The 27,727-nt window shown below is 42.6% G+C and overlaps 2 protein-coding genes across 5 annotated transcripts in view; one reads left to right on the plus strand and one right to left on the minus strand.

The window, feature by feature from the left end:
* TTC1 (tetratricopeptide repeat domain 1) overlaps positions 1-13,386 on the plus strand; it is a 33,950-nt gene extending 20,564 nt beyond the window's left edge. For both annotated transcript variants that reach the window (XM_037397900.1, XM_037397901.1), the window contains exons 7-8: positions 4,411-4,465; positions 12,742-13,386. In XM_037397900.1, coding sequence (XP_037253797.1) covers positions 4,411-4,465; positions 12,742-12,875 — 189 coding nt within the window. In that variant the 3' untranslated portion in view covers positions 12,876-13,386. The remainder of the gene's footprint in view (positions 1-4,410; positions 4,466-12,741) is intronic.
* Positions 13,103-27,727, minus strand: part of PWWP2A (PWWP domain containing 2A) — a 43,868-nt gene continuing 29,243 nt past the window's right edge. For 2 of the 3 annotated variants that reach the window (XM_037397897.1, XM_037397896.1), the window contains exon 3: positions 25,021-27,716. In XM_037397897.1, coding sequence (XP_037253794.1) covers positions 27,703-27,716 — 14 coding nt within the window. In that variant the 3' untranslated portion in view covers positions 25,021-27,702. Of the gene's footprint in view, positions 15,458-16,111; positions 16,194-18,233; positions 18,343-25,020; positions 27,717-27,727 lie in introns of those variants that run through there. The other variant, XR_005105795.1, reaches the window with a different exon arrangement.

The raw sequence follows: 27,727 nt of genomic DNA on the forward strand, positions 1-27,727 counted from the left end.
ATGTCGATGCAAAAATATTTTTTAAAGGGTTAGGTCTAATAATTTTAATACTCCACTTAGAAAATAAATCATTAGTAGCGATTCCCCACACACACACACAATGGTGTTTTAAGTGACAAATTAGAAACTGCCTTTATAGCACATTAAACAAGAAGGCTTGCCTGAAATTACAAAAAAATATGAAAATCCTTTGGGACCGGTTGTGCTGATGGCAGAAAAATACTCTCCTTAACTGTGTAACTCGTGTTAGTGTTACCACTATGGTTTCACAAAACAGCTAAACTGATGTACTAACTACCTGCTGTTTACAAAACTGTCTAGTTGCTTTCCTTGTGCTAATGCTGGTACAGCTCATATCCGACCCTAGGGGAAGGCTGGTTCTATGTATGAATATGGCAGGCAACTAACTCTGCTAAAGGGAAAAACAGCAACAAGCAAGCCCAAAAAAAAAAAAAAACCCAAAAAAAACCCACAACCAAAAAACCCCCCCCAGCAACCAAAAAGCCCTAAAGTAAATACTTTTATATTGCCTTGGCTTTTTGCAGTCAGGCAAGTCCTGCTGCAAGTCTAGTGAGAAGGAAAGATGTGGTCAGGGCAGTGCAGGAACTGGGGCCATCTCTTTCAGTAGCCCCCACTGACAAGGTCAGTTTACTGTACTGTGAAACAACCCCCTGATGCTTGTTGCATGCATCTAGTTGAGAACAGGAGAGCACTTCATCACCTAGCTCTTGGCAACGGCTTAATAAATGACAAGCTTGTCAAACATCATTACTGCATGGGTAGTGAATGTGATGGGTCCATCGCAGTCTAGAAAAGAGTACTTGTGTTGGCCTTGTTTATAGTCTCCTAGCTGAGACTATAGCTTATTTGATCCAGGAATTCAGCCAAAGGAGTCTGCTGACATTTCTAAAGAAAACGATGGGGTTTGTTTTCTGCAGCTTGTAGTCTGTTAGCGTTAGACTAGCTCCAGAGTGAGGCCTAATATAATCTAGCCAGTTGCTTTGTAAAATAGTTAATTAAATTAACTATAATAATAATAAATATATAAATAAATAAATAATGAAATTAAAGGAGTGCATTTTAGCAGCTCATCATGCTAATAACAACTGTGAAGATCAGATGGATTGTTAGGAACCACCAGACCACCCGGTCAGGACTCCACAGATTAAGACCTGGGGAGGCTCTCAGTAGTTGGTATGAAATGTAAGGAGTTTAAAATACATATATTTTGGCGGATTGGAACTCTGTGAAAGTACAGCTACTGTCCTTTATACCACTTGCAAAAAAAGACAATTTTCATTCAGTGAATATGTCTCTAATCTCACAAAAGAGTCCTTGCTCAGTAACCGGTAGAGATTTGGACTAGCAAACAGTCATAAACAGTGCTGCTGTTCTTCCTGGCCATCTTTCAGGAATGTTTTAGCATGATCAGTAATTCATATTTCATTTTTGTGGCTGGGAAGTACAGAGGTTGACAGTCCCATATACCTTCTGCTCCTTGACCTCATTTTACTAGGTAGAGGCTTTAGGCTCACATGTGGTACAGAACACTTTGTACAAAATGCCCTTAATTTACACTGCAGTGGGATTTAGGACATTCTGCCCTGAGTTGGTCCTGTTCTTTCTCAAGTTTCAGGGTAGAAGCAACCTTTTGAAACTGAAGCTTAAAACTCCCCTCTTGAAAAATTGTAGTTTTACCCTTTTTAAAATATTCATAATAAATACCTAAATTTCGTAATAAAAACCAGTTCCAGCTGTGATGTTGACTCCACATATGTGGTTATTATATATATAGGAGACTAAGAAGCTTTGGGTTTTTGTAAGGTAAAGGGCATTGCTCTTTGCAGAAATATCACAGCATTTTTCCCCCCTCACTGGTAATGAAAATGATACGTCAAGAGAATCTTGAGTATTAGCATCATTCACTATTAGAGCAAATCTTTCTCCTTCCTGTACATAGAAAATATTTCATATACTGCTTTACAGAATGTCATGATGTTGTTAAATGGCAGGTTAAAAATATTAAGTACACAGTAGTTGTTTTCTTTGATTTCTGATTTGGTAACTCCTCCAAAATTTCAGTTTTATATTTCAGTACAGTACTAGTGTTTTGATTTAAATCCAAGCGTCACACACTTGAGTTACTTCTGACATCTTCAATGCCAAATTAAACAGTTTGAAATCATTATGTTTTATGGTCAAATAATCCCTATTGATGCTTTCCCAGAAAGTGTTTAATTATATGGTATCAGTGTATAGGTTTGGTTTTTTAGCAGGTGTGTAATAGCGTTGTGTGAATTTCAGCTTCAGCACAGTTTTTAGGGATTGGCCGGCTGGATAAACTTTTTTACCAAAAGGAGCTGTACTTTGAGATAAGTATCATAGACACCAGATAAACAGCAGTCCTTACAGACACCTTTCTATAGATAAGTAACCTTGCAAATACTTTTCTGGAGTGGCAAACACTGAGTCTTGAATAGTAGAATTCAGACAGAAAACATGGAGTATGTATTTCAGATTAAGGATTTGTGTCTTCAATTCTTGCTAAAGCCGTACGTCCAAATGGGAGAAACAGTCTATATATGCCAAACTCATCCAGGATTCAGCAAATCTCACATCACGATGCTAACTGAATTTAGGGCCTGGGGATATCCATACATGTTTTCATGCAGGCAGCTTAGGTCCAGATCTGCACCCAACTTAATAAGCCCCTCTGGGTCAGCAGGAGTCAGCTGAGGTCTGACCAGGCTAATTAGATCTGGCTCGCTGGCGGTGATGCTGGGCCTGGGCTGGTTTCAGGTTTAGCCATCCATGTGTATCTGTTCTGTTCCTTAGTACTCATTTTTCTGTTTTGTTTTTTTTATTTTACCATTTTTTTCTGGGGTATACCACTTCTCTTTACAGTTCATTTTCTATAGTGACAGGGTTTGCCTGTGTTCACCAGCGTATCCAGCACTGAAGAGGAGAGGAATAGCCAGGCAGCCTCACCAGCGGGCTTTTTCTTGGGGTGAACATCTTATTTCACTCTGGCAATGATACCAGGATGATAAACCCATCCACGATGACTGGAGCTGTAAATGACAGGAAGGAACAAGATTAGGAAATGAATTCTTTAACTATGTTGAGAAGCCAATTATCACAAGGGAAGCATATTAGGAGTGAATTCCACACCTGTTACCATACCCTGCAACTGTAATTAATTTACTGATAGCACCATTACAGCAGATCTGTCTTATTTGCTATGACCTCCACAAGAAGAGACAACATAGTTATCCATATAATTGCATCCTGAACTGCCAGAATTATACAGTAATAAGCATAGTAAAAAGCTTGAAATAGTACTTCTGAAAAATCTGAAAAATGTATAAAAAGGGACTGTCATTCAGAATAGATTTTCGTTTAATATTGCATTTGACTAATTATAGAAAATAGAAATTTTAAATGAAACAATGGTAAATTTAGTTGTGGTGAATATAAAGTTCTAATTAAAAGTGATCATTGCAGTCATATAGGAAAACACGTACTGTGTAAGGATGGCAGATGAGTCACAGCTGTCCTAGGCATAAATGAGAATCTCAAATAGTTAGGAATGCATAGACCATGCAGTTAGGTAATCCTCCTAAGAAACATGTGAGAAGTTTGTGATGGTGCAACAGATTTTAACGCTGGTGCCAGTTCTGAGAAGGGAAGAAAGCATGTTAATGAGCTGTTACTTGGACTAGTACCTTGCTCAGGATGAACTGTTGGAGCTCCCTCCCCATGATGAGCTGCCAAATCAAGGCCCTCATTTGTAATGTGCTCTCCTCCTTAGAACTATGCCATACATTGTGTAGTAAGATGCTGCTCATTAAACTATGTCCTGAAGTTCATAGACGGTTAAATCGGTGATCTGCTGATAAAATATCTGTAGTTAGAAAATCATGTTTTCACGGTGTGGCTTTCCCTGAAGTGTGATGCCACTGAGAACCGACTTTATGGATATTTCCCTTACTACACCTGTGTTTGTTCAGAAGTCAAATGCCGTGCTTGCTTAGTTCTCTAGCCTCTCTTACCAAGCTTAATGCATGCAGCAGAGGAAGCAGGGCTCAAATATACTTTCATTGTAAGTCTAAATTTCCACATGCATTTCAGTTAAAATTTCAAGCAAACAGATCGGATCTGGTTTTCGGCAGTATAAACGCATGCCTGTATGAAACCTGCACTGAAAAGTTACAACTTATGGCTTAGGTAAAGTGATGTCATAGGATGCGTTACAGGTTTTCAGAATAAGATGAAAATGTGGTTTGAGGTAAGGATTCCTTTTAAGCCATAAACAGTGTATGCTGGGTATGTGTATGAAAAATCCATTCGCTTAACCTACAGTATTATTGAAAGCTTGGGTCTGATCCCAGTTTTTATCTCTCTCAACAGCGATTACCTAGACAAATTGAAGAGCGGAATGAAAAATTAAAGAAAGAAATGTTAGGTAAGTAGCATGTACCTGTAACTTGCATAATAATCTTCATAGTCTACTGGAAAAATAAAAATGCATGAGTAGAATCTCTTGTATAAAATTTGAAGAAGGTAAATCTTAAAGGAGATACTTGTGTTAAACAAAACAACAAAACTTCCGATTTCTTTGTAGTTTTCTATTGCTTGGTTTCACCTACAGCTAAGTTCTAGCCAAATACTTCTCCCATACAGAAAAGGCTGTTGGTTACATTTAAAGAAAGAATACTCAAGACCTTCTAAAACAATTTAATACCGATGCATGTAAAAGCAGGGGGAAATGGTTGAAACAAACCAGTTGCTCTGCCCTTTTTCTTTGAGTAAACCTTCAAAGGAGACATTCCCATGAAAGGGATAAAACAGGGTTTTCACTAAACCTTTATGTAAAAAGTCAGCCAGCTGTAGTAGCTGAGCATGTTTGATCTTGTGTCTGAAGAAACAAATTTGGTTCTTCTTGTAGCACTTCCAACTCATATTTACCTTGATTTATGTAGTATTTCAGTTCTGTTTGTTTGGAGGCTGAATTAGGCCTACCTAGTGTTACAAACAAGCATCTGGCCTTTCTAGGAGTGGAATTACATTTCCTGTGTAGCTCGCTGTCTCTGACTTTTTACAATTCTGCACCAAAGGATACTATTGACTCTACTTGTTTGTAGAAGAGAATTTAATTAGTGTAACTCAGTTGAATGTATGTGCCCCCATCGTCATGTTGTATGATATTGCTTGGATAATATCTTAACTGGATTGAAGTAGTTCAAAAGGATAGCTAGTTAAATAAAATTGCCCAAGCAAGATCGGTTTTAATGTGTGATACCAAGTATAAAGCACTTCCTTGTACCACTCAGCGCTGCAGTTAAATTAACAGTTTTGGGGGAACCTCCTGCCCAGAAAGACTGCTGTCAGCATTTTCTGCTGTCTCCTAGCTAACGGGAGACAGTCATTGCTGTTAATTCTTGTAGGTTCAGACACTACATAAGCCAATCTGACATTCTGGTGCTTTTTAAAATGAGTTTTTATTTTTATATAATTTTTTCATTTGTAATATTTAGAAAATCCACACAGAAGAGCAAGGACAAAGGACAGTGTAAGATAGAGAAACTAACTGTACCTAACCTGTTTCAGAAATAGCTTTCAGTAGTTACCTGTTTACTCATTCTAGGTGTTAGAAGTAGTAGGTGAAATGCTATTTCAAGATCAGTAGGCTTAGAGGGTTTGGGTTAGGAAGGGGGAGGACTGTTTCACTGTTCAGTACAGAATCAGGTTAAATAAACAGTTTCTTGCATACTGTAACACTAATTCTTAAAATATTTGGGAAGAACAAACTGTTTCAAGGGCTTATGCTGAAACTGGTGTTTTGTTTCCCCCCCCCTTTACTGTGCAGGGAGTCTGATTTGCTCTTGTTTTGCATCTGTTTTGACACAGTAAAGTTGCAGTGAGTCTTTCTAGAGCTTTCTATCATCAGATTCTGTTTCCACCATTGTACTTAGAACAAGCCATGAATAAAGAAGGTTAAGTGTGATACTGCTATAAATAAATGACAAATACAGAAAATCTCCAGAAAGATCATGCCCATTTGTAGGACATGGGATGAGTTTCAGTACACACTAATATGAAAACAATTCCTGATCTGTTTTGAACTCTCCATTTACACCATTGTTACCTCTGTCTGAAGGGCCTATCAAATCACAAGGGACTATACTGAAACAGTACATCCAGTTTTATAAACTGTCATGACAAACGTAGTTCTATACTGCTAAGTTTTGCCTAGCTTTCAGACTAGATGTGATCTTTTTAAAAAGAAGTGTTAATCCAGTGGCAGTTAGGATTTCAGAATTTTAATGGTCTTTTTGTGCAGGCTGTGATTCTTGAGAAAGGAATCCCTTCTCAATGATGTTACATACATGAAAGGAGATACACTGATGTTACTGGTGTAAACATCCAGGAGAACCAGACTAAGAGTAGGGTACTACAGCATATAACCCAATGTTTATCCACAACCTTTGCATGTGACAGGGTTCAAATAAATTGTCACATGTGTCATTAAAATGATATGGTGTCAGTTGGGCAGGTGGTATTTTATTCTTAGCACTGCTTGTGATCACTAGTCAAACATAAACTGAGCATTTTTTCTATAATGCAGTCCCTTAATGGAACACTTGAAATTAAGTTAGGAATGTGGGCAGTTACCAGACTAATTTTTAAAGTGCTGTAAAATTCTCTGTATCTTGTCGGTAAGAGAAGATAGCAGTGAAGTCATGGAAATAACTGTGGAGGCCCGGGAAGGAAATACTTCCCAGGTTTACAAAATGCTGCTGTTCTGTCTAAAGTCAAGAAAAAAAAAAACAACCTTACAATTGAAGAAGGGGGATTAGACACGAGTTCTGGAAGGAGTGGAAAAAGATAAACTTCATATAGTACAGTGGTTAAGAGATTTCTTTGGGTTGTTTTTGTTGCACAGTGTGTTTGTTCTAAGCTTTTTCAGCTTTTCTTTTTCAAGAATTTTGTTAATGCTATTTGCCAAATGAGTACTGTGTCAGAATAGACAGTTGCTTATGGTAATCGGTGAAGAGATTATCTGACTACTGGTTAAACAGTGCCAGGTGTGCAAGGATTCATTCTTGCCTTCTCACAGGGGAGACAGCTCAGGTGTCTGTGTTGTATCCCAGATTTTTTTGGTTCCAGGAGAGCAAGTCAGATGCCTTATAGTAGTTCCAGGCTAGGCCCGGTCCAGGAGAACTGACACTAAACTTTTAATTAATCGCCAACAAAAATCTTTAGAAAGAATGTCACAGTTCATGCTTTGGCTCCTTTGAAGTTTGGATATTGAATTTAATTCTTATTTTAGTCAGTGAATCAGCCAGTAGCATAATTTTCCTAGGCTTTTGTTCTGTCAACTAAAACTAAGTCCTGGTATATCCAACTAACTAACACTGTCATGAAAACTGGAGCTGTGTACAAACAAACCAAAATAAATGGAGTGCATCTTCCTCCTTCCCCAAGTGTGCTTCCTGCTTTCCAGGGCTACAGCTCATTACCACATAGTTTGTCAGAAGCTGAAAGCACTTCTTAAGTGATTGTGTGTAAATAAATCAGAATACACATTCTTGGCTGGGTTTTTCTTCCAGACTACCTAACTATGAGTTCTTGAGTGCAAGTGGTAGTGCATGTGGTTGATGAAGTTGATGGCACCAAAAAAAGCAATTTTTGTTGCCAAACCAAGTCCATTTCTGCTGTGTTCTGCAAGGGTCTAACTTTTCCAAAGCTGACATTTGTATTTAAATCATTTTCATATTTTCCATCCAGCCTTTGCAGGTGAGCACTGCCACTCACCCCTGGAGTTTGCTCAGTACAAACTAACCTCTGAGTTTCGCATTAAAGAAAGCGTAACTTACAGCACCCTTTGAAAGCAGCTTTTAAATCTGTGTGCCTCTTCCCCTTTGAGCTTTCATAACGTGGCTGCTCTCTGCCTTAGTAACTGTGCAGGATCTGAACATATGCTGACCATTTTCAGCTCTTTTTTTATTTCTCTTCTGACTTTAAAGCCAAAGACTTCCAGCTACTGTGCAACAAGCTAGTCTTGTCCAGAGAAACTAACGACTGTGGTAACTGGGACCAGTTTCTTTGGGGAGAGGGGTGTGAGAAGAGGGGACGTTTGGACTGGTTTTAGCAAGGTTTAGCAGTTTGGAGGCTGTGACCACAAATACAGTTTTCTGCATGGCTGGGGGGAGCCAAGTATATTGGATATTAAAAAATGGGATGGAACATATGCCAATCTGTGTAACCCATCTTATACAGACAGGGTTCATCAAATCTAATGAAAAACTATTGGGACTCCCAGCTTAAGTTATAAATGAGCGTATTCCAAAAAACAGTGAAATGTACCTGATTATCGATGTGATTAATGAGAAGGCCTGTCAAAACCTGGGCCTTTCTGCCAATAAGAGATTTTTCCAGCTACTTGACACCAGCAAAGATATTTATTTGGCTTAGTGTCTAAAGAATTAGTTCCCTGTTTTGTTTGGGTTTTTTTTTTCCTACTGAAGCATATATTGTGTTTGCAACTAAGCTGCTAAACCACAATACTGTATAGAGGGAGGTCACTTTAAATAATTCAAACCAGAGCTAATATACAATTAACTTTTAGTTCTGTCGTTCTGTCCTCACCATTTAGGGAACAGATTTGCCTTTGCTCTTTTAATTGCTTAAAAAATGTTGTTGGTAATACAGAAAGTTACACAAAGGTGAGGTGAGACCTCATCAGGAAATTTGTCTTTTATCCAAAAAAAATTTCTTAACACAAACAATATCTAGCTTTTTAACTTCCAGGCACCACATTAACACTAGTAGTGGCACTAGAAATATTGCCAGATAGACTGAACAGCAATTAATTTTGGCTGTTGCATCTTAATGTAGATCGTGAGAAATCTTTTCTTGCATCTGCCTTTTGCAAAAGGGTGTTAAATTGCAGTTTAGGTCAGTAATTGATTGAATCACAGACTTCTGAGCCCCGAATTGATTTTTACCAGTTAGGTTTTTTTAAACCTCAGAATATTGCTTTGCTGAAGAAATTTTAACATGCTGGAATTCCAGGTGGAAAGTAGACATGGGCTTTCTGAAATATAAAGAGCAAGATCTATGAAAACACAGTCTCAGAGAGGAGAATGTGACCCTGCTCAGGGACAAGTGAGTGTTTGATTGCTGAGAGCTCTTTGCAGCTGAGTCAGAGCTCCACATGCCTTCTTCCTTCCTTCAAGCACAGTCTCTGTTTTAAGAGAGCTTTTCTTTGCAGGGAGGGGGAGGTTGGACTTAACTGCGTATCTTAATTTAGGGATGAAAGGAGAGTGGGAGAGGAGGAAATAGCGCTTTCCTACAATGATGGGTTTATGTGCGCCAAGACAGCAGGAGCAGTGCTTTGGGCTTCAGTTCCCGGAAAAGGCAAGGCTTTCTTCTGCTTCATTAACAATTTATTAAATGTGCCTGCACCAAAAGGCATTGCTGTATGTGGGTTTAAGTGAACGAACAGGAAGGTGACCTGTGATTGTGTTGTTTGAATTATTCAGTCACAGTGAGATGAAGAATAAATATATCATACAGTCTTCAGCTTCTCCCAAAGAGCTGGCCTAGCTACAAGCAGGAATACCAGGGCAGTTGTTCTGTGTTTGTTGGCTCTAGCATGACCGGAAAAGAGCTGTCGTACTAACTCTGGTTAGAAAAGACCTTTCACGGTTTCCTGAGACAGGCAAAGTCGTCTGCCTGCTCCTGAGCCAGCTGCAGTGCCTGGAGAACTTGTGAACTGCTTACAACTGACTCTGGCTGTGCCAGGATTCTTTCACCAGTAGAAAAAGACACTTCTCACCCCAAACCTGAAGCTAAGCAGCGACCAAATGTTTGTCTAGAAGTACAATAGCAACTGTTCATCCCAGTCATAGAGATGCTATGAACAACTTCATGGTTTTATAACCAAAATGCTTTTAGGATGCAGTACAAAATTAAGAACTTAATAGTTAAAACAGGCTGTAGTTTAAAACACCAGTGGTACAAAGAAGCTTGTCCTAGCTGAGCCACTTGCTGGAATGACTCTGGTCAGATCACTCAATCACCTCATCTGGTAATCCGCACAGGGGGGGAAAAAAAAATCAAATTGAAGAAAAATTCTGTCTCACCAGCTACCTGCTTTTGTAGACTACGGTTGTCTTCTGTTTCTTGGGTAAGGCCCATGTTGATGCCCAAAGGCCAATCTTGCTTTAACATAATCACACAAATCTCGGAAAGGTACTCAGTTGTGAACCAGAACTTTGATGCAAGATCTTAATGACTTTGGCGTATTTAGGAGTACCATAGAAATGCTGTTAAATTTCTTTATGCAGGATTGAGTTCTTCTTAGAATGAGATGTTTACATTTTCCCCCAGCTTTTTTTTTTTTTTTTTTTTGTATTTTCTGTGAATGTGTTCAAAACTGCTTCCCCTGCCCCAATTCAGTTTTGGAAATGTGATTGTGAAAATAGCATCTTTTGGTTTATGGTGATGGTGTTTAACCTGCCTTGAGCCGTTGTCGGATTGTAAGAGATAAGGGCCATACCTCCACGGGGTAGGTTCAGACTTTGGTATCATTTCTGTTCTGAACACTGTCACCTGCAGTGTCATGCAAGGCAAATGTCTTGATCTGTATGTCCTCCATTTGTGCAGCACAAACACTGCTTGTCTCTTTCTGTGAAGGACTTGCATAGGGCTTTGCTCCTTATGTTTCTGTACTTTTACTGCTTCAGTATGGCTTAGCAACAAAGCCTGAATTAAATTCTGGCTGTTGCGTTGTTGTGAGGAAACTTACACAATAGCAATAGTGATGATTGCGGTGCTGGGTAGAAACAGGGTTTTCAAACAAACAAAAGCACTTAGGAAAAGCAAAGAAACTAAGTAAGCGTTCATATGACTTTGCAGTTAGGTTCGGTTAGTTTAGAAATAGAAATACAAATGAAGATGAGTAGAATAAGATGTTTCTCATGACTTAAGATGGCTTGCTGAAACCACACACATGCAAGCAGGAATAGGTGTGGCATTTGCATGTTTTACTTGCATAGAATCATTTAGGTTGGAAAAGACCTTTAAGATCAAGTCCAGCCATTAACCCAGCACTGCCAAATTTACTGCAATGTAAGCCCGTACATTAACTGCAAAAAGTATGTAAAAAAAAAAAAAAAAAAAAAATCTGCAAATTGAGATCACATAAGATGAAACTGCTATGCAACACTAGTAGTTTAGAGATAATGTATCTTATAAAAGTCTAAAAATTACGGAAAATGAAATAAGCATGAAAATTATAATTGAACAGTAGTCTTGACTACTTCAGTTGCTCAGCTGGATTTCCTGTGTGCCAGCTATTGTCGTCACTTTCTCCCCACCGTGAGTGCACACAAAGCTCCCAGCAAAACAAAATCCATTGCCTTAGAGAGTCTAGTAAAAGTAGAAGGCTATTTGAAAGGTAGCGTGTAGTCTGTGGATGCAGACCTAGGGTAGGCTTCAACTTGTCCAAACTTCTTCTGCTTGTTCTTTGGGAAATTAGTCTACAATTCTGCATTGAAGCCAGGGGGAAATAGTGTTTTTCTTGAAAAACTGACCATCATCCTCCTTTGTCTTGTCTTGCCAGGAGCTCAGTTAGCTTGTGTTTAGCCAACACCAAAGTTGTTACCTCAGCTTCTTGTTTAATTTTATGCATTTTATCTATTCTGTCACCTCTATATAAACATGGTGTTTGTTTTTTTTTTAAAAAAAGTCCTTTTGTTGGCCTTCCCCTTTTATAGGTGGTAGTGAGATTCATTTTCTAGAGTCAGAACGCATGTATAATACATATGTTAATAAAGCCTTTAGATTTTCTTAACTGTTCTACTGCGTGTATATTTAACAATGCTTGTTAAATAATAGCTGCTTAGAGCTCTTAGTAGTGTGAGTCCTGAAGAACTGTGGTTTTGAAAGTGAGTTACTGATGTGACATCCCATGATATTATGCTGAGGGTGTTTGCAGGCCAAATGTAAAGGCTGTAAAGTTGTATGCTTCAGATGGAACTCCTTAGTTTGCACGTGCAGATGCAGTCACAACGATTAATTTGTTTTTCTTTGTATCTATATACAGCTCTAGAAAGGGATTTTTAATAATTACAAACGAGTAGTTTGAACGTTGGCTTTCATTGTGCCTTTTGGTAGTCTAGGAAACTGGCCAGTTATAATATTCTGGATTGTTTATAGAGCTGTAGCTGCATCAAAAATGACCAGAACTGAAACTTTTATGTTAAAAAATTGAAAGTTGGCAGCATCAGTTATATTCAAGCATTATGTACAGGGGAGACCAGTGCTTTGTTGTGAGCTGTTAAAAACTTGGATGCTTCAAGAGCTTATAACTGAGGAAATGAGGTGCTTCTGGATAGCTGTAACCACATAGAACCATGACTGACTGCAGCCACTGGCGCTTCATCAGGGCTGCCTGAACAAACCATTCAGAACCAGCACGGTCATCTGTGTTCAACCTCAAAGCTGACAGTAACTACATCACAATTGGAATTTTTAAAATTTGTGTTCAAAGCCTAAATATTCAACAAACTGCAAAGATTCCTACAGCATTTACCTTAAATTAGTAGATGAATTTACCTTAAATTAGTAGATTAGTAAATTAGTAGAGCCGGACTCTGTTGTTGGGTATAATTCAGTGGGGATCTGCCCTCCGCTTAACACTTAACGCGTTATCTTTCCTTTTTGTTGTAGGCAAACTGAAGGATCTCGGGAATTTGGTTCTCCGCCCCTTTGGCCTGTCAACAGAAAATTTCCAGATAAAACAGGATTCATCAACTGGTTCATACTCCATCAATTTTGTTCAAAATCCAAACAACAATAGATAACATGGATTCAATCTAGTTCTGCTGGCTTTTAGGCTTCGTGACCGTGTGCTTGCACATACCAATAAAAGGATCCAGCAAACATTCTTCACACGCCCCAAGTGAAGATAAGACTCAAGCATATTCATTTCTCTGCTTGTGAAATTACTTACAACGTGGATGTAAAGCAGGTCATTTGACTTCCCTTAGTGGTTAACTGTGTCCACTGTGTGACTTTTTGAATATTTTTCTTTTTCTTCCCTTGCAGTGTTTGGCTTATCCAACAGTCAGGTTCATTATTTTGGCCCACTCAATGCTGGTAACAAAATTCTAGAAAGCAATTCAGTTGAATCAAAATGCTCACGCACTTGTAGCCAAGAACAAAGCCTAATGGTGTCTTGGGGAATTAATGAATCTAGCAGAAGCACTTCTCCACACTCAGCAGGTGGATATGACTGACAGCATGCATGGAAGCAAGCCAGCCTCTTCTGTGGAATAATTTCTCTTTGTAATAAAGGCTTAGTATTTCTGTTGGTTTGGTTTGTGAAGTTCTTGCCTTATTTGAATCCTTCCCGTGGTGGTGGTGTTAAAAGTGTGTATAGCCACCCACAGATAACGTACTTGCAGGACATTAATTTGAAGCATTTGATATTTTTTTTTTTTTTATTCTTGCTTATAGCAATATTGGTAAGTTAACCTCAGGCCACCCTTACACCACAGTTTTACTTTTTATTCATCTTTCTGAAGGCAGCAAGGAAATTTTGTGCCTATATATATACATGCTTTGTAATGGTACCATAACATTAATTAAATTTGCCTGTCTGAGATTCATTCATATTACAGATACCCATAACTGCAAACAAGTAAGTGATGTTAAAGCTGACTGTAATGATCTTCATAGTATAGTAGGCTGTGAAATGTGTGTATTTCTATACACACACATATATAGGTTCATTCAGATTTTGGAGAAGGGGGTATCTTTTGTAATTACTACTTAGTGTTTCTTAGATTGATGCTGAAATGTTTACATTGGAGGCAGATTTTTCAGTTGTCTCCATGCAGATTTCAATACGTGATTTACTTAAATAGTTAGTGGTGGCTGTCTGTTGGCTATTGGTTGTCATCTTGAATTTATTTCAGGAAGTTTCTTTGTGTGCTTAAGGACTGAAATTAAGTAGCTCCAGTCTTTACACTAATATGCCTGAAAGGAATAGTCTCTCAAGCTGAGGTGTTCTTGGTGCTTTATTTTCATTTTTGTCTCTGTAGCTCGGGGGGGGGGGGGGGGGCAGTGTGTGTGTGATTTCTCTTTAACTGTGTCCTGCTGCATTTTCAGTTTTGGTTACCTGTTTGTTTGTGAACAAGTCTGCAGTGAGTGTGTATTAAGTCTATGGGAATTAAAATGTCGTTGTCAAAAGAAGAGAGAAGCCCTAATTCACAGTGAGGCCTGTGCAGCCTTTAGCATCTTCTGCATAATTAAAATCTCACTTAGGTAAATAACAGCAAACAGCCTCCAGGATCTCCAAGTGCTGAACCTGTAACTGTGCCGTGCTTTACTGGAGTAAAGTTTCTAATGTGCAAAGCTGAATTTTCTTTACTAGTCAAATTTGGGCAGAGGGGTAGGTGGGCCGATGGGGGGGTTTAAAGAAAGATGTCGCTCCTCGGAGCGGCCACAGCGCTGCCGGGGACGGGTTTGCCAGCCAGAGGCTGCAGGATCCAGGCAGAGGGCTGAGCTCTCCCAGGGCAGGTGGTACCAGGGCGTGTGCTGGGAGAAAAGTGTGCTCACCCCCAAGGGGCTGTGCAGGTCCAGATGCGTTAATTAGCTGTAAACCCACTCTGCTTTCAGAAGAGAGTTCTTCAGATTTGGGGAAGGCTTCTGGGGTTGGGCGGACTGTTAGGAGAGATTATTAACCTCCCGAAAACTGGGATTCTACAGAGCAGAGCTTCAGAGGGCTGAAGGCTGTAAGTGGGGCTCGAGCCCAGCAGCGCGCAGGTACGCCTGGCTCCCGCGCCCCTGCAGCCCCAGGGCAGGACGGCAGAGGTGGCAGCCCAGACAGCCCAGGCTGGGAGCAGCGGGTGGCCCTGGGAGCGGTGCAGTGCACCTGGAGCCAGGCGGTCCTCTGACCCTCGAGTTCCAGGAGCCAACTTCCCGCAGGGTCGGAAGGGTGGGGAAGGGAGTGCGTCAGGGCTTTTTTCTCATTTACCAACATTAGCGCTAGTCCCGTGTCGCTGGATGTGAAGCAGATCGGTCTGTGCCCTGGGTTTCACCCAACTGCAACATATATATATATATTATATGTCCACACCCTTGGGACATATGTAAATGGAACCACTTTGAAGCTACTATGGATACTTTAAATTTTCTATATATCTTTATTATTACCAATTAATTGCTATCTTTATGCATTCACTGTATGTATATCTGGTATTTACCAAGTGTAGGGCTGTTGCGCAAAGTTAAAAGCAGGGGCTTTTAGCAACCTGCTGTTTGTCATACAAATGAGTTCAGTGACAGATTTTCTTTTGTTCTGTTCCTGCTCCACATCTTTCAAGGGCTGGGCTGGAGAGCTGCACACATGCCTCCTTGGGTGGAGGCCGGTTAGCTTATTCTGGAAAATAAAAGCACGACAAAACTTCTGAAATTACTACCGGCTGTGCAAACACAACAGCAAGTGCAACTTCCCTGCTGGATGCCTGATGTGTACCTGTAGCTTTTAAACGAAGGGAAGAACAAATGAAGCTGAAGGATTGCAGCTCATTTGCTTTCCACACTTGGGTTTGTAATTTCGTTGCCTTGTGTGAAAGGCAGGTTAGTGTCACAGGAAATTGGGCACACGGTCACTGAGGACTCAAATCTATAGGTCGTACCTACTCGAAGTGCCACTCTTTCAGATAACACATTGCAGAGGTTTCTGGTTTATCTGCCATTACAGCAAGTTCTCCTCTAGGTAAAATTCCAGTTAATTGCCTGAAAGAAGTCCTTTTGCATTGTCCAAATCCTGAACGATTGCATGTATTTTGCTTTTTATTTTTAAAAGATGTTTTTAATGTCTAAACTAGTTATTACAGCTGCCACCAGAAGGGTAATTGGTATTTCCTTCTGGTGTCATTGGCCACAGTTCCACCACGGTGCCAGGGTGTAGTCACACAAGTTGGGCTTCAACCTCTAGTAGGAACAAAATGTTTTATGAAACATAATCTTTTAAATGTAAGTGCTCTTAAACTACTACGTTCCTTACTAATTTGTTCCAACAATTACTCACCTTTATTGTAACTAGCATGTCCCTCTTTTCCGCTTTGAGGTGTCTGTCCTCAGCTCCCAGCTTTTGTTCCTTCTTACTCTGCCTGCCAAATAAAAACCCTGTTAGTACCTGGGCTGTTCTCCCTGAACGTGTTTGCACAGTAACCAAGGGGCCTGTTGGTCTTCAGAAGCTGACAGACAGGGCCGCTTTCAGTCTCTCCCTACAAAGAACTTTCCAGGACTTCCGTAATGTTTGTGTCGCAGACCTTCCATTTTTTGACATTTAGGAAGGGATACGAGAACTGACAGATTTATTTCCCTTCTGCTCTCTACAGAAGGCGTCCCATTCTTACTTCATTGTTTATACCCTCCAAGATTGTCTTAACCCTTTTGGCAGCAGATGAGCACAGTTTTACACCTCCCCGGGGCTGTTTCTGGGACATGGGCTCCCCTGTCCTGTGGCTGCAGGTGACGTTTTCTGCCTTGTGCTAACGCAGCTAAATGCACCATGAGGTCCCGCTTGCTGAGCAGTGTCTGCTTCCCCGTGTTGTCCCACCCTGCTGGTGCTTACCAGCGTTTTCAGGAGTGACTTTAGAATTGCTTTTCAGTCTCTTGACGAAAGTGTCAACTACTGTGCGGGCTAGCGGGGATTTGAGCGGAATCCCTCAGGAAACATGGCTGTTTGAAGGACAGTGGCAAACAGATCTGTCAGGCGGACAAGCTTCATCCACAGGTGTATCATTTGTTTTATCTTGTAGATAGTTATCTGTAAATACTATGCATACTGCAGGGTGCCATGCCAGGTAATGCGTCTTTATAATTAGACTTACTAAGCCTGGTTTAATGACAAGGTCTATTTTTAATGGATTTTAATTGCATGTTTGCCTTTAATTCTTTATTAATGGATTTCTGATCCTGTTTTCAGATTCCTAGCCCAGGTGTCAGATTAACCAGCCTGTGTTTACCTGGGGTTTCCTCTCTGTTGCTCCACTGTCCTGTCACTGTATCCAGTGTACATTAAAGGCGAATGGGTGACCCCGCTGGCTGTTTTAGGTGAAATATCTGGGCTTATTTTCAGTCCTGCCTGGTTGCTAATAATGGCAATTTCATCATACCACTTGCTTTAACTTGAGAAATACCAAACACCACTACTTTTATGGTCTGCAACAGGCCCCCACCATGTTTTGGGCACTGCTTTTCTTCCTAATAGATTAAAATTTCTCTTGTATCATCCTCATCTTTGTTAGCCATGTTTTTTATAAGCTTTCCTTATCGAGATTATATTCTCTTACATCAAGTTTATCACAACTATTTATTCTTCCCATATGCATTAGATTTATTTTTTTAATTGCTACCTTCGTATCACTGTTGAACCTCCTGGTTATATAGCCAAGGACTACCTCATGTTGCAGTTTTAGAATAATTTTGTATTTCCTTTGTCTAGCATCTTAGAAATATACATTCTTCTTTTTCATTTGCTTATTTCTAGTCAAGTGTATCCTATTTTTCCTTCTAGTTTTATGTTTCTAAAGCAGGGATAGAAATGGAAAAAATATGTATGTTTTTATGTGGGTAACGTGCACAGTCCAGACTCTCTGTCTATAACCACCGACTTCCAGGACACTGACTTTTGTCCCTAGACACTGTAAAATGGCTCAAAGTAACATATCCAAGATACCGCATTAGAAGGCCCTTCTAGAAGTAATTTTCAGAAACTCCGATTGCCCAGTATGTCTCCAGCAGTTTATCTTTTCATTACAAGGGTGCCTGAAAAATAGCCCATCTGTTTTCTGGGGGCCATTAGTTCTGTTTCCTGAGCTTTGTTATCACGCTCATCCATACGCACTCGGTAGCCATTTGAGTGTACAGTATTTAAAGCTGCTGCTTCTTCCTCTCCTTACTCCGCCCCTCCTGAATAGGTAATACCCACTAATTACCAGTCCAGTCAGTTGAGTCATTCTGCTACATTACCATATCCTAAAGCTTATATCATTTTTTTCCTCATTTGTGAAACACTGCAAACCGCCTTATTTTAGAGGACTATTACAAGTAAGAATGAAGAACTAGAAACGCGTACGTGCTCTCTGATAATTCGGTATGAGATATTTACAACACTGAATTTCAGATTGTATCACTGTTGTTACCTCTACCTCTTCCTCTTCATGCGTGATAGGAGTGGGATACCCAAGGGAGATGTCTTCACCCTCCACTTCTCTGCCGCCACTCAAGCCAGCTCCACCTCCCGGATCAAACCTGGACACAGAGGAGGTTCAGAGTGGGTGTTCGGGTTAGCGTAAACCCCACGTTACTAAAACATCCAGCAGGTGAGCTGCCCCAGCAGGGCTGGACTCAGCCGCTCAAAACAACCTTCCCCACGATGGAGATCTCCATGCCAGAAATCCAAGATGTGGCGTGAAGTACAGCCCTTTCCAGCGTCTGTCTGCATTTGTTCAGGGGATTGGAAGAAACGCTAAGGTCTTATAAATAACTTCACAGGGTTCCTGTAGTGTCCCGTACTCGGTAATTCAATCTGTTCTCCTTCCTGTGGTTATCCCTGGCAGCAGATGCTGGCTGGGTCTCTGTAACCTTCCCAGGCTCAGAGCTGCAGCTTGCATTTCGGCGCTTGCACCGCCGTGCTCGGCGGTGGCTGACCCACAGGGCTTCCAAAATCAGTCTTTTGGAAACCTCTAAGCTGTATACCCAGCTTCCTGAGAAGGCAAACACTCAGCCCCAGAAAAAGCCTTGTCTTACCGTCTCCTCAGCAAAGCACAGCTACGGAGAAGGGCTCCACAAACCTTGTCAAGAGCCTGTTTATTTGGCGTCCCTTCGCCGCAGCAGGAGGGGCAATGCCCTCGGTTCTCTTCCTCCGAACGCACACGCTGTGGCGCCCTGTCACGCAGCCCTCTGAGCAAACCCGGCGCAGCATCGCAACCAGGTCAGCAGAGGAACCACCCCGGGTTGGTTGTCACCCTGCAGTGGCTGCCCTTTGGCTTTTTGCTCTTTCTGCCCTTGGCAGCGTGCAAGGCCCCGTCCCCTCTTTCTACCCACCACCTTACTCCTTCCCGCCTGCTCTCGCCTCCTGGCACGGCGGCCCTGTCCCCCTCCCCTGCGTGCATGGCACAGCCGCGCTGCTACCCACTTCTGCGTGCTCTCACCTCCCCTCAGGACCCCGGCATTAAACCACAAACTGGGGTGGGCTCCCTCGGCTGCAGCTGCCACCCCACACGGGCCGTGCCAGCCCCACACGGCCCAACTGCGCTGCCGCCACCGCACATCCCGGGCCGCGCAGCCCCGCTCGCTTCTCGCTTCTCCTGCCCCTTCTCCCAGGTCTCCAGCAGGACCAGCCCTCCGCTAGCAAGTTCATCCAGCTCCATCGAGCAAGGAACTCGCTCAGCCCACTTGTGACCGGCAGCGGCAGCGGTGGGCTGCACTGCGCCCAGTACAGCTGCCTGCCCTGAACTGGCCTTACTGGAGCACCCAGCTGAGGCAGGTGCCATAAAACAGAGGCCAGCCCGGCCCGTGGCAGATCAGGAGTAACCAGCAAAGTCCATCAGTTTCCCCCAGGAAAAGAACAACACCAGGTCCGCCAGATGAGCTCAGCTTGCAGGGCGCTTTCAAGGGGCATAAAACATGGGTACCCTGATCCACACGGCTCTGCCGAACCCCCCGGCGCGCAGAGCTGCTGGGAAAGGTGGCTTGGGCAAAAGGAGGTTTTTGCAGCTAATTCTGGATTCTGACTGTGAGAGTCCCAAGGCCTGACCTTCAGAGGAGCTGAACACCCGTAGTTCCCTCAACCTCACCAAAGACTTGGGGGATTTAGCATCTCTTAATGAAAAAACAGCTCTCCGTTGATTCATATCATAAGATCTGTCTCCCAGAACACCAGCCCCACACGAGGCAGCAGGAGGCAACGCTCTGGAGTTCAGAAAAAGGGCTGTGGGACTGGACCCACGCCGTGCCCGTGACGTACTGTACACAGCACTGCCGATCCCTCCCAGCAGCCAGTACGCAGGGATGTGAAATCTCTCTCAGCTCGTCGTGTTGGGATATTTAGGATTTGATCAAGCACCCAGCTTTGAAGCTGATTTCTTCCGTCCTTGATTAGCACATTGCAGCACAAAACTTCCTTGACATCCACCTACCTCTGATTAGCACAGACAGAGCTGGAGAGAAAGGAGAAGCTGCTGGTCACCAGTTCCCAGGCTTTAATTAGCTGTGTTATTCCCAAGAGATTATTGCAACAGCCAGGCTCTGTTGCTGGCTGCTGCAGCCAAGAACCAATTACATCAAAGTGCCGCCTCCTTTTAACAGCAGGTAAGGATGTGTTGGGCACGTTTAATGTGCAGCCTTAATAAGTTGCTCATTCACAAGCTTTCCCTGTTTAGAAGAATCCCAGCGTCTTCTTGTTCAGCAACTTAATTTTTTAAACCTGTGCAGCCTCCTGCTCAAAAGGATGTAATTGCTGGGGAGTGTCTTTTATCGGCAGAGGCTCTGGGCAGTCCGCTTGGCTGCCAGGGCACAGTAAATTGTCAGGCTCTCGGCTGCTGTGGCATTCCGCCGGAGTCATTGCAGCCTACCCTGACAAAGCAAAGTCCTTTATAGATTAAAGGTCCCAAACCAACGGAAAGCTAAAATAAACCACATTTTTCTGATTCTGCATGTTTGGTGGTAATCCCCCCAGTTGCAAACCACACCATCTGCAGCTACGACTCCAGCCTGGAATCCCCGGACCTGCCTATTTCTCGTCTGCCAGTTCTCGTGAAGAGCATTTACAAAGCCAGTATTCCCTGAGCGGCCGCAGCAGAAACAGGTTTGCCTTTCCTAGCCCGACAGAGACCGATGCTCTGGTCCTGGCTCCCAGTGCAGCCTGCACCACATCTGCCAGCTCCCTGCAGTGACTGGGTGGGTGCTGGTCTCCGGGTGCACAAGTGTGGGTCCCCCGCAGCTGCTGACCAAGACCCTGACCCTCCACCAGCCACAGTAAATGAGACTTGAAGCTCCCAGGCACTGGTCGTGCCCCTTCATCTGGGATAAACACACGTTGTCGGGTGGGTTTTTCCATTCCATTTCTAACTTTGGCACGTGAGATGCAGCCGGTCCAGAGCGCAGCGGTGCGGGAGGTGCTGAGCACCCTCCCTGCAGACTGACACATCGGTGAACTGGGATGTCAGGAGGAGGGATGGTATTATCTAGTCTAAGCAGTAGCTCTGGAATAGCTTCCTAAATGTATTCCTGCATCGGTGCTGGCGAGTGCCAAGTGATAAAACAGGTCCCTGGGGAGGCAGCGGGGGGTGGGCTCTGCTTGCCTAATTGCATTTGAGCACAGCTTCTCACAAGCGCATCTATCTTCCTTTATCTCAGTGAAGACAGACACATTTCCATTTGCTCATTTGCCTGTAGCACTCCATCATAGGGCACTTTTCCACCTGAGGAAGGAAGAATTCAGTATTTGGAAACTTTGGAAAAGAAGGAGGCTGGAAGCTGATTTACTGCCTACGGCTACAGCCCTGACCTGCCCTTGAAGCTGCAGCTCGCTCTGTGCCGCATTGTACTTTTGTGTCCCTGCTCCAAGCTCAAATACAGCTGAGGCCACGGTACTTGCAGCCAGCAGCGAGTTTACTGAGCCAAGATGGGACTGATGGCTTCCGATACGATTTTGCAGTGTTAATGAAAAGGTGTACAAAGTACGGCCACCCCAGCCCCTGGTCTCACAGCTCATTCGCCATGTTGTCTTTTTAAAAGGCAAACAGAGCAAACTGAGTGAATCACGAAGGGATTATCCATATCCACCTGAACAGTATTAGTATTTCTGGAATCTTATATTTAGCATGGACCAGCCTTCATCCTTGTGCACTCTGCAGCCCTCAGCCCCTTCCTCTGATGGCTCAGAGTGCTTCAGTGTTTGGACGAGCCCTCCAGCAGGCACAGCCTGAGTTTAGTATTTAAGGACCGAGACAACCACATTTGAAAATTCCAGTCCCTAAGATCTTGAGATGTGGAGCTCTTAGCTGAAAATCTGGATTTTGAAATTACAGCTACCCCTCCTGGGCTTTACATATTTACCCCACATTCAGGCCAACCCAAAACCACCTGCAGGAACGTCCAGCCAGCCCACCATGGAGTGCCCATGGCTTGTGCTCCAAACCCAACACAGGAGTGAAAACAAAGACCACAAAAACACTCAAGGGAAAAGCAGGAGCAGATCATAAAAGCAGGCTACAGAATGCGAATAAAAAACAGCTGTATGACCCAGCAAACGACGTCATCCTTTCCCTACTGCCACCCAGCACAGGCTGGAGCTCACGGCGCTCTGCTTTCCGAAAGCCCTGCCTCCACTCGCCCTCCCTGCACAAAGAGGGAGAATGACAAATCCACCTACCATGACTTGAGCAAGGACAAGTGAGCAAGAGAAACAAAACAAAACAAAACAAAACAAAAACATGACAGTGATCAGCAGTTGATCCCACGGCCAGTACGCACACGGGCTTGTTTCTGCCCCGGCGGCTGCTCGGAGGCCTGCGGACGCTGCCGCTGCTGCTGCACTGCGCTGCTGCCAGCCTCGATGCCCACCTTCGCATTCGGCCATTTGAGTGCTGCTTTCCCTCTGACTGCACAGAGGGATGAGCTGCTTTGCAAAGCGGCTGGGGTTCTCTGCTGCACCACAGGTGCTCCTCACAACACACCACCACGCCTCACACCACAGAATCCTTCCAGCCTGGTGGCATTCCCAACTTTCCGGGAAGCGCAAAAGCATGAGAAGGACCTCGCCATGCAAATCTCAGCAGCCCCTTCCGCTCCTCGCAGCCTGGGGAGATGCTGTCGGTCAGGGAGAGTAGCCCAGGGAACACAAAGGTAACGTGAGCATCCCTTGTGTGACTTCCTTAACCCCAGGTAAGGCTTCAGGCAGGTGACTGCTTCCATCCTCGCCCTGTGCTCCTCACCACATAATGCTTAACAATAATGAGCATGTGACAGTGTCTGAATGTACTACAACATCTCTCTGTTGCTGATCTACCCAGTTTCCTTAAGAAACCTGCCCACTGGTCTCATCCTAAAAGAAATCTCGTTTCTTTGTCCCAATCCCTCACACTTTAGCTGGCAAGCCATGACAAAACCCTCCTGCACCAGGAGCGGCACAGAGCAGCTGCTCAGTGCACTTTTGCCCTCATTAAGTATCACCCTTTTGATGCTTCAGGGCAGCAGCAAACACCATTACTGAGCGGCATTGTGTAGGACTGGCTTCATCACTGAAGGTTGGGTTACTTTTATACTTTTGTCACCGAACTACTGGAGTGAAGATTAATCAATGGAGTAATTGCAGAACTCTGAAATCTGTCTGGCTAACCTCTCTTGTGGGCTTCGCAGTCACGCAGCAAATCCAGCAGACTCCCACAGTGAGACGCTACCAACACAATGTCACAAAGGAAAAGCCATTAGCGAGCAATTACATTTCAGCAGGATTTCCCCTCTCCACCACAGCCTAATGAGGATAACCAATTCAAGGGGAACTGCTGCAAGGATGAATGAATAATGAGAGAAAGAGGATGGGAGTTCCTGTAATCCGGACAGAATAAGAAACAACTCCATGAAGGCAAAGAAAAACACGTATGTTGGAGCTCTGCTCCAAGCAACAGACAGATGTGGACGTTCACTCACAGTTACAGGAGGCACCAGCTGGTTTCAGAAGCATCACAGAGGCCCAGGGCCAAGACCGCAGTCGCTACAAACACTGTACGTGCACATGATCACATCACTCCAGAAGTTAATTCAGTTTTGGGGAAAGACTTCTGACTATCGACAACAGGTCCCTGCAACAAAACACCTTACTTACAAAAGGGTTAGTACCTCTGTACCACCCAATAGTTCCTGACACGCTGTGCACCATAAAAAAAATTAATGCTACCTTGAAATAAGAACTTCCTAGAAGTCGAGTTCACCTGAGCAGATTATTTTTTGTTTAACCTAGGAACTCAACGAAAATGAGGATATCTTTTCTTTACAGTAATAAAAATGCAAGCGGGGGAAAAAAAAATCTAGATAAATGCTACCTTCTATTTAATGGCAGAGTGCAATTCTACAGATTCTGAGGTTTGAAGAAGTATTTGCCAACGTGGCCCTCGGGCCACATGGCAGAGATGGAGAGCTCTGGCGCAGGAGCCAGCGGGTACAGCACAACGTGCTCCCGCTCCTGCAGGCACCATGGCCAGGTAACGCAGCTCAGCGCAGGGCATTTCTTCCCTAAATGAGAAATACCCAATTCCACTTACCTGCAACGGACAGCCTTGGCTGAACCCGTTAGCATAGGAGCAAAAAGCAGCCAAAGAAAAGATCAGCAGGCAGCACGCAGGTAGCCCACGGCAAAGCACTTGTCCTGTGTCCCGGCTTGGTGCCTCGCTGCGACAGCAAGGACCTCGTCTGCTCACATGAGCTGTGCTGTGCCCAGCAGAGCTGGGGGAGCCCTGAGCTCACCCCCAGCTCTGCAGCTCGCTCGGCCCTCACCGACTGCGCTGGAATCGCGTCTGCAAGGGGCACAAACCTCCCATGACACCCACCTTCCTCCTCTACCAGGACCTAGTGCTTCTCAGTTGCAGCCACAGAACAGAGCCATCAAGGCTTCTTTGATTCTGTCTCTACAATGTACGCATAATCTTTTCTTGCTATTTACACAAAAAAAAGTTTTTTCCTATTGCTTGTGAGAAGCATCCAGCTGGTTGAGCATCACTTGGTATCTTTTGGCTGCTGTGGTGAAAGGTAAGGTTGGATAGAGGCTTGTCCACATGATAGACTTCCAGTAGTTGACTAGTAACCTCAGTTTAATCTTCCTTTAATTCAGAGGGGTGGGCAGGGGGGATTAACTTTTGGGCTTTTGGGTCAAGGACTAATAAAACAAGAAAAGTTAAGACATCAAAGCATTATTCAACATTATTTCCCTTTAAAAGAGCACTGAAAAAAAATCAAGGCTTTATTTGAATAAATGTTACACAACATTCTTTATCATTTACTTCTCAGCAAACCTTAAAGGGTGAATCGTATTTTCCTCATTCAAGTCTACAAAATGAAAGAGGCATAGTGACCATTCAATATACAGACAAGAAGGTAGCACGGAGCAAAGCTTAAATATTAAGCAACTAAAGCAAAAAAGTGAAAAGCAATACATTACTGTAATTCTCTATCACTAGAATATCCCTGACAATTTCATTTCAAAATGAAAATCTGGTTTCAAACAAAATGGCTGCAATACTTTCTGTGAAAACAAACGCAAATACAGTTAGCTACCTTGTCTATTTTTATGCTATTTGCTTATATACCCATATTCTCCAATGCAGAGACCTGCATCTCTCTTTAAGTGTATTATTTTATATTTCAGCTGCTGTGCACAAGTGCTCACAATGGTGAGGAAATAAGAGCACTGGTTAAGATGTCACACAGGCAGGCACTACTGGCTTCTACTTACAACATCAATCAGTTTTCAATCCATGTGCAATAACCCTGCTATTACAGTCCTGGGCCTTTTTCCTGAGCAGAAACTGGTTTGTGCCATGTTGTTTGGTGGTTTCTATTTTGTTTGGGGGTTTTGTTTTTTTGTTTTTTGTTTTTTTTGTAGGTAAAAATGTAATTTATTAGGCCAAGACCCTCATTTATTGTCAATAGAACTGGGGTTTGGTCTCCAGAGGTGAAAGGCTAGCACATACACGCCATCAAATCGCCTCCCCTTTCCTCAGCTCGGATGTCTAATTTTTCTAAGTTGTAGTCACGTCTCAGGCCACGAACAGGACCAGACTGCTGATCCTCTTCGACTGGTGAAAAGGAAAAGCACTGTAGAACAAACATTAATCTCAAATCTAAAAAAAAAAAAAAAAAAAAAAAAAGCTTTAGCTTATTATGAAAATGGTACAATTTGAACCTACTGTCCAGCATTATACAGCTAGTTTTTAAGAAGTAGGCAGTAAGTATTTAACTTCTGGCTTTTTAAATAGAGAATTTACTTCTGAAAAATAGAAACTGAACCAGCACGAAGCGTGAACTGCCTCAGTATGTATCACGATACCCCTATCCTGGATGGGGATGCCTGTCCCAGCCTCTCACTTCACCCCTCTCCGATTGTTTAGCAAGCATAAACCTGTTGCCAATATGAAAGCCAAACGATAGAGCTGTCCTGACTTCAAATTCTACGTGATTAATTCAGGCTCCATACACGAAGGCTGTGAAACTGTCTTTGTGCTGATACAGATGCCTCTCAGAAAGGTATCTCTTTTTTTAAATTATCTAGACAAAGACACTGTAATTTCTCCAATTGAATCAGGATATTAGTAAGGAGGAAAGCGTTTACTACAAGTCTTTTCACTTCTATAGAACGAAAAAAATTGACTTTTATGTGCACAGTTTCATTTCTTCAAAACAAATATTTATTTTCCCAGGTTATATAATAAATGCCCTGCTAAAAAGTCTGTAAGAAATGATACTGCTGAGAAAATGTGCACACAATGTCAAATAATTAGTGACAAATAAATTAATATTTAATAAGTCAATATTTCAGCAGCGTGTCCAGCATTCACAAGCTCCACTGAAATAAGTCTTACCAAACGGCTTTGGGGGAGGGGAATAAAATGGATAAAACCCACTGGGTTTGTTTCTTTTAATTTACAGCTATTCAGAGAAGTCAATGCAACTCAGATGAACAACCATCAGAAACACTAATAAAACCTTTGTTCTACTAGTTACCTATCTGAAAAATATTTATGTCAAAAGGAAAAATTAACCCATGATTTGAAATAGAAATGCCATTCCATTTCATCACTCTCCATTCATGACTGCCATCTTGATATAGTATTATAAGCAAAATGCTGCTCTCTGCGTTGTAGCCCTTCTTAACGTTATTCCACAATCCTCAATTCCCTAAGTGTTACAATAGCATAAATAAAATGCAACCATATTCACACAGAAGGAGCTTTCCCATAATACAGAGATACATGGAATTTGTGGTCACTGTCCTTTCCATCACCTCTATGGGAAATATTGGTCTCATATAGCAGGACTGTTCATATTTTACAATACAATTGATTTTGGACATGCTTTTGATCACAGATCACAGCTCTGCTAACACCTGCACTAAATACTAACTAAGCCTCATAGAATGGAAAATTGCAATGCTAAAGTTAAGAATTAAAATAAAAGTTCAAAAGTTACAGTCAACTTCCCAGGCAATTGGCTCCATCACTGGCACCTATCAAAACATACAAACGTGACTGTCACATTACAAAAAACCCAGTTATTTGCAGTGATTCTTCATACTAATAATTCAAGTGGTTCCTTGCATGTAAGTGTCTTATAGTCTTTAATAATTTCATGCGTCATTTATTGCAAAAAAGTTTTATAAAATATTTCCTAACATCTTTTTAAATTTTAAAGAAAATGTACATTAGGTACAGGTGCCCTAACAGGGTGAGAGGGGGAGCTTTAACATATTTACCCCCTTCCCCTTCAAAAAATGTTTACTACTTGGTGAAGATTTCAGAGGAAAAATAGGACAATTCAGTCTCAGATTTCTTTCAGTCCTGATGAGCTGGTGCTCTTCGTGGCAGTGTAGTGAGGTTCCATAAAAACAGCAGTTGACTAGTGTCTCTGAGCTGAAAAGGGG

This window comes from Falco rusticolus, chromosome 8 (assembly GCF_015220075.1).
Source record: "Falco rusticolus isolate bFalRus1 chromosome 8, bFalRus1.pri, whole genome shotgun sequence".
NCBI lineage: Eukaryota > Metazoa > Chordata > Aves > Falconiformes > Falconidae > Falco > Falco rusticolus.